Source organism: Halichoeres trimaculatus, unplaced genomic scaffold (assembly GCF_033239565.1).
Source record: "Halichoeres trimaculatus isolate MK-OKI-2021-1 unplaced genomic scaffold, fHalTri1.1 fHalTri1_scaffold_11, whole genome shotgun sequence".
In the NCBI taxonomy this organism is placed as follows: Eukaryota; Metazoa; Chordata; class Actinopteri; order Labriformes; family Labridae; genus Halichoeres; species Halichoeres trimaculatus.
This window is the reverse complement of record NW_027437189.1, coordinates 13839131-13852544: the sequence shown is the minus strand read 5'-3', so window position 1 is coordinate 13852544 and position 13414 is coordinate 13839131. Positions and strand designations below refer to the sequence as shown.

The 13414-nt window shown below is 39.9% G+C and overlaps 2 protein-coding genes across 2 annotated transcripts in view; one reads left to right on the top strand and one right to left on the bottom strand.

Moving 5' to 3' along the window:
* Positions 1-12431, top strand: part of pm20d1.2 (peptidase M20 domain containing 1, tandem duplicate 2) — a 59563-nt gene extending 47132 nt beyond the window's left edge. The window contains exon 13 of the mRNA XM_074682489.1: positions 12068-12431. Coding sequence (XP_074538590.1) covers positions 12068-12074 — 7 coding nt within the window. The 3' untranslated portion in view covers positions 12075-12431. The remainder of the gene's footprint in view (positions 1-12067) is intronic.
* LOC141799931 (chitotriosidase-1-like) lies at positions 5678-8606 on the bottom strand. The gene is made up of 10 exons (XM_074682356.1): positions 8582-8606; positions 8150-8354; positions 8006-8062; positions 7749-7914; positions 7308-7432; positions 7107-7230; positions 6497-6679; positions 6298-6414; positions 6046-6178; positions 5678-5946 (listed from the first exon to the last, which is right to left on the bottom strand). The coding sequence occupies exons 1-10, from the start codon at positions 8604-8606 to the stop codon at positions 5678-5680; spliced, it is 1404 nt and encodes a 467-aa protein (XP_074538457.1).
* Positions 12432-13414: the final 983 nt, after the last annotated feature.

Here is a 13414-nt window from a genome sequence, read left to right as displayed (position 1 = left end):
TGCTGACTTCTGTTCTTTGTTTGAATAATATAACTTAATCAAGCCTTTTCTAACATGACAGACATACTACAATTTAATTAATAAAAGTATGCATGTTTAGTGCTGATATCGTATCGGAATAATATCGGTATCGGCCAATACTCAATGCTGCAGTATTGGTATCATATCAGAAGTGAAAATGTAATATCGGGACATCCCTAGTGTATGGGCACACCTGTTTGTTTGTCTGTTAACACCGTGCATGAAGAAGCATGAGAGAGGTAATTCTAATTCTAAAAAAACAATAGTGCCCTCAGCCTTCGGCTCCTGAGAAAGAAAGAAAGAAAGAAAGAAAGAAAGAAAGAAAGAAAGAAAGAAAGAAAGAAAGAAAGAAAGAAAGAAAGAAAGAAAAAAAGAAAAAAAAAACAAGGGGGATAAAAAATCATCGAAAATGTTTTTGGCAGAGAAAATAACAGATTTTGATTCTCACTGCTTATGTTTCCACCCCAACCTTGGATACTGAAAAAAAACATATATCTAAATCAGGCCCTGATCATCTTATTTCAAATCATGGATAATAAAGAGACAAATATTTAAAATTGAAACTATTTCAAGATCATTAAAAAGTCCTCACAAGGCTGTTAATTTAAGAATAAATAAATAAATTGGAGTAGTTGTAGAATCATAAAAGGCACTGAAGCATGAGATCAAAGTTAGGTATTAATCATCTTCAAAAGTCTCATTAAAAAATTGATTGCAACAATTTGGAAAAATAAAAACTTCTCAATCAGCTCCTTTGAGACTGTGTCGTCAGATTTCAGAGCAGCAGATGTTCACTTAGTAGTGACTGACATTTACTTGTCTTTGACACACAAACACAATCTCTTACTCAAATACATAAAAGAATGATTATATCTGTGGAAAAACTTCACTTTATCATCCCTTTCAACAATTTGAACAGAAACTGGATATTGAATGGCCTAAGTCTCTGTGATACCACTGTCAGTTTTCTCTGGAGGTATTTTAAATGCAGACTGTACTTTCGGTAATCCTATGAAAGACAGGTGAGATTTGGTTAGCCGTCAGTCAACTCAGTTGTGACTGCAGATTCAGGTATAACTCTAAGCCACTGTATTAACTTGCTGGATCAAGTTTAAAAGAATGCATTCCTGAGTAGAAAATGAGCCCTCCAAAACATTTTTTTTGACCAGAATCTTCTGGAGACAGCCTCTAGTGGGCACTGAAAAAAGTGTACTCTTTTTTTTTTTCGCCCCCTCTGCTGAATTAGTGACATTTCTGGGGGTTACTGAATGTTTTTTTTTCTGTTAAAACAGCTGAAACTCTTTTTTCCCCCACTGTTGACAAAAGACTTTAAGATGTGTCAATATTTAGAACTGACCCAAATACACCTAAAAGTAGGTTGAAGTTGTTGGACTAGAACACTTGCGTACTTTTAGCAGCCTCAATTAGCGAATAATCTGCCTTGATCTGAACACCTGCCTCACACTTTGCTTTGATGAAAGCCGTAAAAAAAACTTGACAGAAGAGATTAACTGAATCATTATCAGATAATCTCTGTTGACTTTGTGGTGTACGCCTATTTTTTTCATTCCTTTATTTACATTTCTGGTTTGGCCTCTTTTTTCTCTCTCTCTCTTACTTTGCAGTATCAACTGATAACTGCAAAAAAGTCAGATGTTGAAAATTGGTTATCTATTCATACAGCCTGATATGTTACAAAATTGTAAACTTCAGAAGGCACATGACATGACAGCACCCCAGGTATGAAAAAGAGAAACCATCACCTGGCACTGTTCTAACGACTTACCATTTTTTATAATTCACCTAGGTTATGCTTTCTGTGTGTGTGTCTGTGTGTGTGTGTGTGTGTGTTTGTGCGTGTGTGTTTCTGTGTGGAGGATGTTTCAAAATCCTAAAGTCAAACCCATCATTCTGGAAGATTAAGCAGATTATCATATCCAATTATTTGTAGAAAGAATAACTGTGCTTATCACATAATTATTCAAATATGATTAACCCTTATTGGTCTTCATGTGTTTATTACTTCTACATCATGACCTTCACAAGGAACGTGACAGAGCAACAGCTCCGTTGCTGCTTAATCGCTCACAATCAAAGCAAGAAAAAGGAAGTCAACAGCTCTAACCAGGCCAGCTGACAGTCCTGGGTGGGCCTGGGACAAGATAATCTGAGGTGGGACCCCCTGAACCCTCCTCTCCTCACATCTCTTCCTCTCCTGTTCCTCTGCTCTTTTTCTCTCAAGCTCTCCACTCCTAGCTGCTTTATATTACCCAGTCCCTATCATTTTGTCCCGTCCATTGTGAGATGTGGCATAGGTCAAATAGCAAGGGAATGGACTTCTGTCTATATCTACTGGTATTTCCCTTGCTCTCTCTGAGAAAGGGGTTTGTCTTGCCTTCACACGTACCACACTCACTCTGTCACTAAGTCATTTTTGATGGCCATAATGCAGAGTTGCTAAAATCAGGGTCCCCTCCCTCTCCCTCCTCTCTCTCGCGGGTAGCCTGAGGGCCTTTTTCAAACCGCCCCCTACACACTCTTCCTACCCACTACCCCTCCGTTTGCGCGTTCTCGCGGAGTGTCCGCCACATTAAGGGCCATCCCAAACCGATCCGCGGGGAGGGATAGTGGGCTATAAAACCCTTCATGAGCGGGTCTGCACAGATGCCGACTCGCTGAACACGTGCAGCGCTAAATTGTGTCCGGTGTCAGCCATGGAGGAAGCCACAGACCAATGTAATTACCACGCATATGTGCCTGCACAAACACTGTAAAACTAACACAAATATTTAATGACTGTCATGCAGATGTTCACAACTTTAGATGTGCATGTTATTGATTAAGGTCTGCCCTGCATTTGTTTAGACAGTTCGTGTTTATTTGAGTGTTTAATATTTACAAAAACAAAATAATTTATTCAAGCGAGAATGAAACATGAAAAACTCTTCAATAAAAAAATTAAATGCAGCCAAAGAAGCGTGGGAGTAAGTTTCTTTTGTATTTTCTTTGTTATATTTTCTTTTATTTTTCTTTGTTTAGCTGTTTCCGCCTGAGATCGAGTGAAGTTTCTGTCCCAAAGCTGTATTTATACCCTACACCCTGATGAAGTGAACTTCATTCAGCTGCGAGTGTGACTCCGTGACCAAGTGCACTCTGTCATGGAGGGGGAGTGTGTAGGGGGCGGTTTGAAAAAGGCCCTGACTCTGCTCCTCCGCTTCGGAGCTGCGGGGCCCCTCCCACTCCGCTGTGACTCCGTCTCTCTCCCTTTACCTCCTCTCTCACATGGGTTGCCCGACTCTGCTCCTCCGCTCCGTAGCTGCGGGTCCCTCCATCATCTCTCTCTCTGTCACCTGCTTGCAGCAAGGTCTCTCTTCGCTGTCTTATCCTCTCTACCAAACTCAACTGTTTCTATCAAAGATAATGTGCTGTGTCAAGCTTTGATACTCAGTGGACGTCGATAGAGCTGACCAGTTAGCTTACATTACAAGGCTGACAAACTTATCTGCGCTGTTTCTTACCTTGCTGTACGTTTAATATACTTTTCCCAGCTTCACTGTCATCATCTATTTTTAAAACATTCATTCAGTAAACCCTTAAGGGCTCTGTTTTCTTCCTCTCTTTTTCTTTTCTTTTCTGGGCACCAGATTTGTGTTTACCAGACATTTTGACCATAGGAAATTCAATTCGCCTGACATCAGAGTTTGATCATGGGCCAAACCATTTTTGTACTGAGGGGGGGATTCTTTACCATTATTTTAAGGGCATTTAAAAAGAAGATAAACACAAACATTATGTCAAGTATTGTATATATACCCCCCCCCCACCAATAGTATTTTAACATTTTTTAATAGTTATTCCATAAGTTGATGAGGGCCCAGTCCTGCCCCCCCATTGTGAGCCCGGGACAACAGACCCGTTTGTCCCCCTCTGTCAGCGGCCGTGGCTCGAACTACTGGGAAAATATAGGTGACACAGCTTATGTTTGGCATTTTCTTTGAATTTAAAATAGTTAAACTAAATAAAAAGAACAAGACCTTCTGTTTTGAAGGTAATTAAATCTTCCATTTTTCAAACCAAGAAGACAAGGTAAAACATTACAAAGACACCCTGAATGACTTCTCTGAGCAGACTTAACCCCAGCTCTTTTCATGTGACTTGACTCAATGCATGCTTTCGTTTAAACTCTTGCTTGTACCTGAATTTTAATGTAAGGAGGAAAATTTAACCATCCCTTTTCTTTTCATTGGCAGGCCTGGAGGGTACTGAATGTTCAAGCGTATGTTTAACAGGTGTGAACAAACAGGTGCATTAAAGGTGCAGCTGAGCTGCAGTGACACGTGTTCAAAAACATGTTGTCATCACGTCTACCTGTTTCGAACACTCAATGGAGGTGTGGTATAGGACGCACCTTTGGTGGGGTATAATTTACAGCATTTTACAGCATTCCTTTTTAAAACAAAACTCTGCTAATGACCACTGCCACAACCCTACCTAGTGATTAAAGTTAATAACACAAGCACACCTAATTATACCTGCTGTAAATTCATACATTCAAAGAAGGCTGAATTAACGTCAGCTTGTTGTCGCATTTGAGACATGTGACTCAGCCTGGCTGTGACAGAAAGTAGGAGACATTCTTATTGGCTTTTGATTAGGATCGAAACTTTATTAAATGGCTGCTCCATGATTGGTTACTAAGGAGATCAAATCCTACTCTAGGAGATATAATTGGCTCTTTTGGTTAGATTTAGGTTAAAATATTTCATTTGATGCCATTATTGTTATTTCTTATCTCTGTGAACCAACAAAAAAATTCAGGTGTCAGTTTGGACTGTTCGTTAAGGTGCACTGAGGCCTATCATCAATGAGACGACTTAAGTTCAATTCCAATTAGTAATATGAAATTGCCCGCAAGTGTGAGGGACCGTCTGTCTCTGCGATTGACTGGCGACCAGTCCAGGGTGTACCCCGTCCCTTGCCCAAAGACATCTGGGATGGGCTCCAACTACCTGTGACCCTGAACAGAGAAAGCGGTAGAAAATAAGATGAATGGATGGAAAGGCTATAGTTCAATCTGTAGGATTCCTGCATGTCATCCCTCACTCTTTCTCTTCTTCTCTTCTGTTTATTTCTAATGTTACGTCCATCAGAATTTTACCAGCAAACATCAGCAATCATTAAAACAAAGCCAATCTTTCTTGAGCGAATACTTGATATGAGAATTAACTTTGGTGTTATTTTTTGAAGAAAGTTGTTGAGTTGCTGAGTTGTGCTCAGGTTCATCCCCAGCACATTCAAACCTCACTTTGTTTTCAGATGTTGCTCCACCCTGAACAGGGAAAACCCTTCCCTCGTTACCTTGTGTGTCAGTCATGTGCTGAGTAACAACATTGACATTTCATTCAGGTTACATAATTATGGGGTATTATATAACGAGCTGACGTTTACTTTCTTTGGCACTAAAACATGTTAAACCCATCTTTTAACATGGCCTCAAAATGTCTGTTTCTGTTTGAACTGTGGTAGACAGTGTACTAGATTAATGAAGGACAAGAAGTCAGATAGGTTTATAATAATCACAGACTGAAAATTTTTATTCACCCCACTCTCTGAACACAGTGACAAAGATTTTCAAGCTGTCAGAATCACGAGGGCATCAAGGCCAATTGCAGCATTTGCAGTTGTTGTCAAAGACCAAAGTAGCAGGGCAGTTCTGGATCCAGGTCATGCCGTTGGCACAGCTGTAAAAGGAATGTGGGGCATCAGGTTTGGCGTAAACCCCATTGGCCTTTGTGGCACAAAAGTTGCCTGGTTCTGTGGAGGAAGATGTAGGTCTGGGGCGAGGTGTGGTGCTAGGCTCTTCTTTGTTGGTGGGAGGAGTCACTGGATTTGGGGTGGGTACTGTGGGGGGAAGGGGAGGGAGATCTGCAAAAAGGTAGAAATTATTTCAAAAAGTAAAGAGATGAAACATCAGCAAATCTTTGAATGAGATAATTGCATATGAAGTGTAAAGCTTCCATCTACCAGAGGCTAAAAGTGAGCGAAGATGGTTGATGAGTGCGTAGTTTCCTTGTCCACAGAACTGTCCGTTAAAGTCATCTAGATCCAGAGCCCACACAAAAGCTCCTCCAAAACTGTTGGCTTTTAGGTAACGCACCTGGATAAATGATGATGGAAACACTTCAACAATAAGTATTGAACGTAATGCCCCACAATATGTCTTATTCGGGCTTGATAAATGAGCAACATGTTTTTTTTTTAAAATAACACACCCACCTTGGTCTCAAAGCTTTCTTTGTTGTCAAATCCAACCCACATGTTTTGTTTGACGGCATATGGAACTTTCTGATCCTCAATCAAGTGGACAGTGGCCCCTTGGAGGAAACCGCAAATCTGAAAGCAAGGTTAGATTCATTAATGGAGCATTTATCTTTGTAATTAAACACAAAACTCCTTTAAAAGTTGATTATTTCACCTCGTAATATGACCAGAAACCAGCCTCTCTTGTAAAATCACCAGCAGAAGCTGGACCACTGGTCGGTGCTCCGACCTGACTTGACTGAGAGGACAGAAGAAAAGTTCTGCCATATGTAGCAAAGCCCATATTCAGCTTTTCCACAGGAGTGCCTTGGTCCCTCCAGTACCTCATAGCAAAATCCTGAAAGTTTTAAAGAAGAAAAGTTTACACCATTTGTATTTTACAACCAAGGGCTGGATTTACAGAAAACAAAAATGTGTATGAAAAGGAAAGCGGTTTGCTCCTTTTTGCCAGTTGTGGCTCATTGGGATAATGTATAAAAGCTTAAGTGGAACCTCATATAAAGGGACACCTCACATTTTAAATTCAGTGCTGATTTTGTTTTGCAATCCACTCTATTCTTATTTATTTAGGCACGCATTTATGTTAGCAAACCCTGAACTCCTCTTGCAGCGTTTCAACATTTCAAAATTTGTCATGTGATACTTATCAGACAGAAATTCAAGAATCCATTTAAACTTGAGATAAAAGAGGGATACTTTTTCCAACAGAAGGAAGTCTAAACTGTAAGTTTGTGATGCAGCTGATAAATGAGCCCATTACTCACAGTATTTAAGTAAGCATGGTCTCCAATGTCTTGTGCTCCCTTGTACAAGGGGCTGTGGTGTCCTGTCATTGTCTCCCAGGTGCCATGAAAGTCATACGTCATCACACTAACAAAGTCCAGGTACCTGAACAAGAAATGCATGGAAAAATAATGGCTGGTTCTATTTACGGAAACAATGGGGGGTGTAACACAAAGGCATACTTTGCCAACTCGCTGATTTCATAACCAGCATCAATGGTGCCTTTCCCAGCAGACACAGCAGCAGTGAGCAGTAATCTGGGTCGCCCTGTGGCCCTCCCTTCAGCCTCGTAGCCAGCGAGAAGCTCCTACACAGCACAGGATAATGGTAAATTTGCATAATGCACAAAAGTCAAAATATCAGTTAATAATTCTGGAACCTTCCAAGTTTATTGAAATTTCTATAGCTCACTATCCACCCAGTGGCTAGACAAAATGACACTGACACTAATTGACTGAATATTATTATTGATTTTTTAAAACTAATAAAAACTGACATTAATGAGAAAACCTGCTTTTTAAAATAATCAAAACTAAAGTAAAGTTGAAAAAAAAAAGTCAGAATAAAAAGAAAAAAAAAGAAAAAAAAAAAGAAAAAAAAAATATAACAACTTTGGATCTTACCTTGCACAGCAGTGTGAATCTCTGCTTATCCTCCAGAGGACTTCCTCTGGCACCAGGATATTCCCAGTCCAGATCAAGTCCATCAAAATTGTATTTTCTCAGTACTTTGATGGTGGACTTGATGAATATGTCTCTGTTGGCTTGTGTTGACACCATGCTAGTAAATCTAGAAATCATTTTAGGGAAGAAAAAGCTCTGAAGTGATAAATGTATGCATTTTATTGATCAACATTAATTAGTTCATGCTCAAATCTTACTTTTGCGTTCCAAAGTTCCAGCCTCCTACTGCCAACAGTGTTTTAAGATTTGGATTCCTGTGAGAAAATGGGAAAATATTTTCTACATGCATATTCTGCCAAAACCTTTTTATAAAACATAATCTGAGCAAATGCAGAACTGACCTCTGTTTCAGCGCATTAAAGGACGTATAGAGCTCGTCATCGTTCCATTCATAAGTAATCAACTCATGCCCATCATTAATAACAGCAAATGCATAGACCAGGTGGGTACACAGGTTTGGATCAACATTTGTTGGCACAAACTTCCCATTACCAGGACGGTACTGAGACCAGTTGGTGAAATAACACAACAGTCTGGTGGATGACACTTAACATAAAGAAAAGTTAAACAATTTTTGAGCATTAAGCAATCACTGCACACACAGATACACAAGTCCAGACTGTTCAGTACTTGTTATTTGCATAACTTGTGAACTCACCCAAGCTCCCAAGGGAAACACAGAGACCTTCAAAGTTACAGGTTTAGTCGATCAATGTTTGGTAAAAACAGATTAAAATAAAGCTGTATATTGTTTTTAAGATATTGTGCCTTACCTGCGAGTACAATGACCTTGTTCATGGTGATTGTGCTTGGAAACAAAGAGCACTGAAGGCAACTACTTACTGAAGACAATTATGTAGACAAAACAAGCTAATGATTGACAGAGGCAGGTTGTTTGACCAATAGTTTAGGCACAGAGATGTTGCCAAACAGTCTGTCAAATATCTGCAGCTTGTATAACCCTCTGATGCATGAATAATGACATTCTGGGTCAACATTTTTCCCTTTTTCTTTTTTTTTTTATTCTTCTTGGAAAAAGTGTTTTTCAATTTTTCCCCCCCAAAACTTTGAGGGTTTGATTTTTCTTATTCTTTTATTCTTTTTTTTTTTTTGTATTGGAAATATACTTGGTGATAGATGGTTAACTACAATTTACTGCTTATTTGAAACATTTTCCAAAACAATAGAATTCTTAAATTACTTGAGTGTCACTATGTATTATCTTACCTTTTATGTAGCTATTAATTATTATTTCCTTTTTTTTTTTTTTTTTTTAACCACTAGTGCTTTTGGAACAGAAGAACTGACAGGATATGCCAGCATTGGCCGACAAGTTCAGCAGTCATCTTGGTGTCAGAGAAAATTTGCTTGCAGTTACAAAGACTGACCACTGTATGAACCTCTGAGGAGAAGAGCAGCAGAGAGCACTCCAGAGACTGATGATAGAGACCACTGCATTTAGGAAAAATTAATTTTAGATAGCTGTCCACTACAATGAAGCACCAAACCAGAAGGTTTGGGGAATATATCTTACAGTGAAAATTTTAACTCTCAATACTCCAGTAAAAAATTTAACTTTTTTTATGTCATTCTATTTGTATCAAATTCACTCGCGTCCATCCAATTCATTCTCAATATTCTCCAAGAATTTGGAAGATTTTCAGGTTATAGACTCAACCTTGATAAAAGTGAAAAGTGTTACCCATAAATGATGCTGCTAGCCAGACATCTTTGCATTCTTTAACCATCATTCTTTAATCATGGAAAATAAACTGAATTATTTTGGTGTATGCATCACAAAATCTAGCTCTCAGTTGTCAGTGGCCAACTTTATCCCACTACTTTGTCATACGTGAGAAGATTTCCTCTCCCACCTCCGTGGCCAGTCAAAATCCAGTGGTTCTACATTCTCTAAAGTTATGGTCTCAATTGAGAAAACATTTTGGTCTGATTTCCATTTCTACTTATGCCCCAGTTGCAGACAATCACCTGTTTAAGTCTTCTCTATCAGACAGTGCATTCAACTTGTGGTCCAGAAAAGGAATCTCTAACTTTAGGCAACTGTATATGGAAGATGTTTTCACATCCTTTGATCAAATCAAAACTCAGTTTTCTCTCCCAGCCAGCCATTTTTTGTAGTATTTACAAACGAGAGACTTCATCCAAACACTGTTCACCCAGTTTCCTTCCCTGTCACCAAAAGCTTCTCTTGAGATGATCAATGGACCAAGACACTTAGTAACATTCATTTAGCATCTATTTGTGCAAGACATGGCCTCATACAGTTTAAGATTGTACACTGCCTTTATGTCCGAGGTCAAACTTTCAAGGATTTTTCCTGATATTCACCCATTATGTGACACATGCAAACAAGCCCCTGCCAGTTTGTATTATACATTCTGGTCATGCCCAAGCCTTACACCCTACTGGTCAGCTAATGTCCTCTCAAAGAATGCAGGTCAAATTATTCAGCTATATCCTTTTCTTGGTCTTTTTGGTGTGCTTTCGGGTGAAGGTACTTAATACTAGTACAGTTGTGTTGTGTTGCCTACTTAGCCCTTTTGGCTAGACATCTCACTTAAAGGGGCTGTGAGGAGTTTCTAATGCTGCATTTCCACCAGGCAGTCCGGTTTGGTTTGTCTTGGTACAGTGAGCATTTTGTGGTGTTTCCACTGACTTATCCCGTGACAGATCCCCAAATAACCGAGATGAGCCATCCCACTCGTTGGTAACCTTCCGTTGGGGTGCCAGACTAAACTGATCCGATCTCTGAAGATGGAGCTACAACACTGCAGATCATTTATTGGTCAAAAGAATCGTCATTTACCGTGCGACAGGGGCTGCATTTCTACTGGCAGCACATAGTCTTCTCTGAAACAAAACTTGTTTGCAGTTTGTATCAAAGAGCCACATGTCAATCACAAAGAGGACGAAATGCTGCCATCGTTGCTCTTTGTTTACTGTGTCGCGTTTGTCTTCTTCGTTGGATTTATCAGTGGGGTACACTGTGTCACACTTCTATGGTGTCACGCTATTATGATGCGGCTGTCTGTATCCAGCTTGCACCAAACCATACTGATCTAAACCTGACAGCTTGGTGGAAATGGGGCTTAAGTGGTCTTGCAAAAGCCCCTCATCTAGATATATGTCTGCTGGTAATCCACAACTAATAATGAGGTTTTCAGCACCTGTATGCAGTATGTTATTTGGGGATTCTACTTCTTAGCTTCCTGATCGAGTCAAGCATGACCAGATTGATTTTTGGCATGTCAAAGTCTTTATTACACATATGTCAAACTCAAGGCCTGCGGGCCAAATGTGGTCCGCTACTCCATTTTATGTGGCCTGCAAGAGCTTTAAAAAGGTCTGAATGATTGTCTTATAATAGATAAGTCAAAAGGGTGCATTGATCATAAACTATGTTTAATTTCTACTGATTACTAGATTGCAGTGTTTTCACATCAGTGCCTTTTTTCAACTAGTGAGATTGAGAAATAAAACAATGATCCCAAAATGTCCAGGAAGAGAAAAATTGATGCAGATCGAAGGCTGTTCTGTTTGTGCATCAAGGAGACATATATATACAATAAAATATTGTGAATTCTTGGAATGGGAGGAAGATACAGAAAACAAATAACAACTCTCTCCCTATTTTCCATGAACCCCTGTTTAGTGCTGGAGATTCATAGCACTGTGCTTGAAACCCAAATTCTGGAGTTAAAGGGAGAATAAAATCTGGAATTAGGGCTTCACAAACCCTTAAAAAAAGAATTGTAGAGAAATGAACAACTACAGCAACAAAAAGGAAAAAAAGATAGTGAAATGGGGGTACGATGAAATGATCCACCATGTCTCTAGAACATTAAAGAAGTAACAGAAAAAAATCAAAAATAAGTACAGAGGGGAAATAAGGATCCAAATTGTGCTGATAATACATCAAAGATGTATATATGGAGAGATAATTGATCTCTGTTGCTAGGCGCTGCCCAAGTAACTGCCTGTTGCAGCAGCTCTCTCGTCTTTGTCAGTTTCTTGTAATTTTTTTCGTCTCTTTTTCGTAATCTTTGTATTTGGAGTGGATCATCACTGTGTATGGTTCATTGTTGGTCATGGACACCAAACTTTTTGTGACTTCATCGATATTTTTACTACTTTTCTCCTGTGTTTGTCTGGAGATCCTACATGTAACCGTGGCTGCATTGTTTACATGTGAAATTAGCTGTTAGCAGCCTGTAGCATGTCAATGCTAACTAGTGTAGGGCTTGATGATTTCCCTCGAGGTGAGGAGGAGGAGGAGGTGAGGACGACGTGCTGGCTCTCGGATGTGAGCTGGGAGGTGACGACGTGGACCTGTCCTTCCATCAATCGTTGCTAGGAACGTAGGATCTGGCTCCGGGGGATGGACGAGCCAGCCGTGCCAACCCAGTGGCATCGTACTGTTCATGGACGTGGCTGACGGAGCTGACATCGGACGCCGGTGCCACATTGGAGGAGCTTCGCCTGCTGTGAGCAGACAGGATCCAGGAGACAGAGACTGAACAGACTGCTGGGGAGGCTCAGTCCTGGACCATGTGGAGGTGGAGACTGGCTGGGCTGGAGAGTGGTGGACGAGTGGTGGACGGGATGTCGTCATCTAATTTCTTATGAACCTTTTTTGCACTTTCTATACTCTTTCTTACTTTTGTTTTCTTAAATGCTGCGGTGACTCCTGAATTTCCCCTTGGGGATAAATAAAGTATTTTCTATTCTATTCTATTCTATTCTATTCTATTCTATTCTATTCTATAAAAAAGATTAGAGGAGGAGATTGCTGATTTAAAATGATGGGAGTTTCTGAATGTGGTTTAGGAAAGGTCCCCATATCTTTACAAAGTTTTTGTTACAGCCAGCGATCGAGTAGCGAATCTTCTCAAGATCTAAACAGGACACAAAGTCGGGGCAGCATCCCTCCACGTCAGAAGCCCTGCACGCCTGGCCAGAAGAGAGGCAAACGACAAAGTTCGGGAGTGAGGTTTGCCTCCTCTTCTGTAGTTGCAAATAGCCATCAAGGATTAGGTTCCAAGGTTGTGTTCAGGGTTTGTGATAAAGTTTGAAAGACTTCTCCAATTTTTTTCAACACTGGGGCATGCCCAGAATATGTGATGTGAAGAGTGCCTTCATCCAATCAACATTTATCACAAAAGGGATCCACCTCAGGATAAAAGTGAGATAGTTTGGGATTTACATATGTGGGCTTTGAGAACAACTTTAAACTGCAGAAGGCAGTGACATGCACAGAAAGATGTTGAGTTAACAAGCCAGTGGGTAGTTTGCCACTGGTTTTCTGATAATGTGAAGTTCAGGTCCCTTTCCCAGGCAGCCTTAATTTTGTTAAAGAGATCCTGTCTTATAACCGTCAGCTTATTGTATATTTTAGAGAGAAGCCCTTTGCATGTTGGATGCAGTTCAAGCACATCACCAACAACGTTTGTATCAGATGCTAGAGAAGCTTTGCACCTGATAGTGGATAAAGTGTCTAGCTTGCAAGAACCTGAAAAAGTGAGATTTTGATCTGTTTAATTTTGTGGATAGTTGTGTTTTATACCTTTAAAACTGTCCTAATTTTA

What these genes read in the sequence shown, in the direction of transcription:
- LOC141799931 (XM_074682356.1), bottom strand. Translation starts at nt 8,606, where the DNA reads ATGAACAAGGTCATTGTACTCGCAG. An exon ending in TTTAATGCGCTGAAACAGAG is followed by an intron (nt 8,063 to 8,149) that starts GTCAGTTCTGCA and finishes ATTTTCTCACAG; the next exon opens with GAATCCAAATCTTAAAACAC. An exon ending in GTTTCTGGTCATATTACGAG is followed by an intron (nt 6,415 to 6,496) that starts GTGAAATAATCA and finishes CCTTGCTTTCAG; the next exon opens with ATTTGCGGTTTCCTCCAAGG.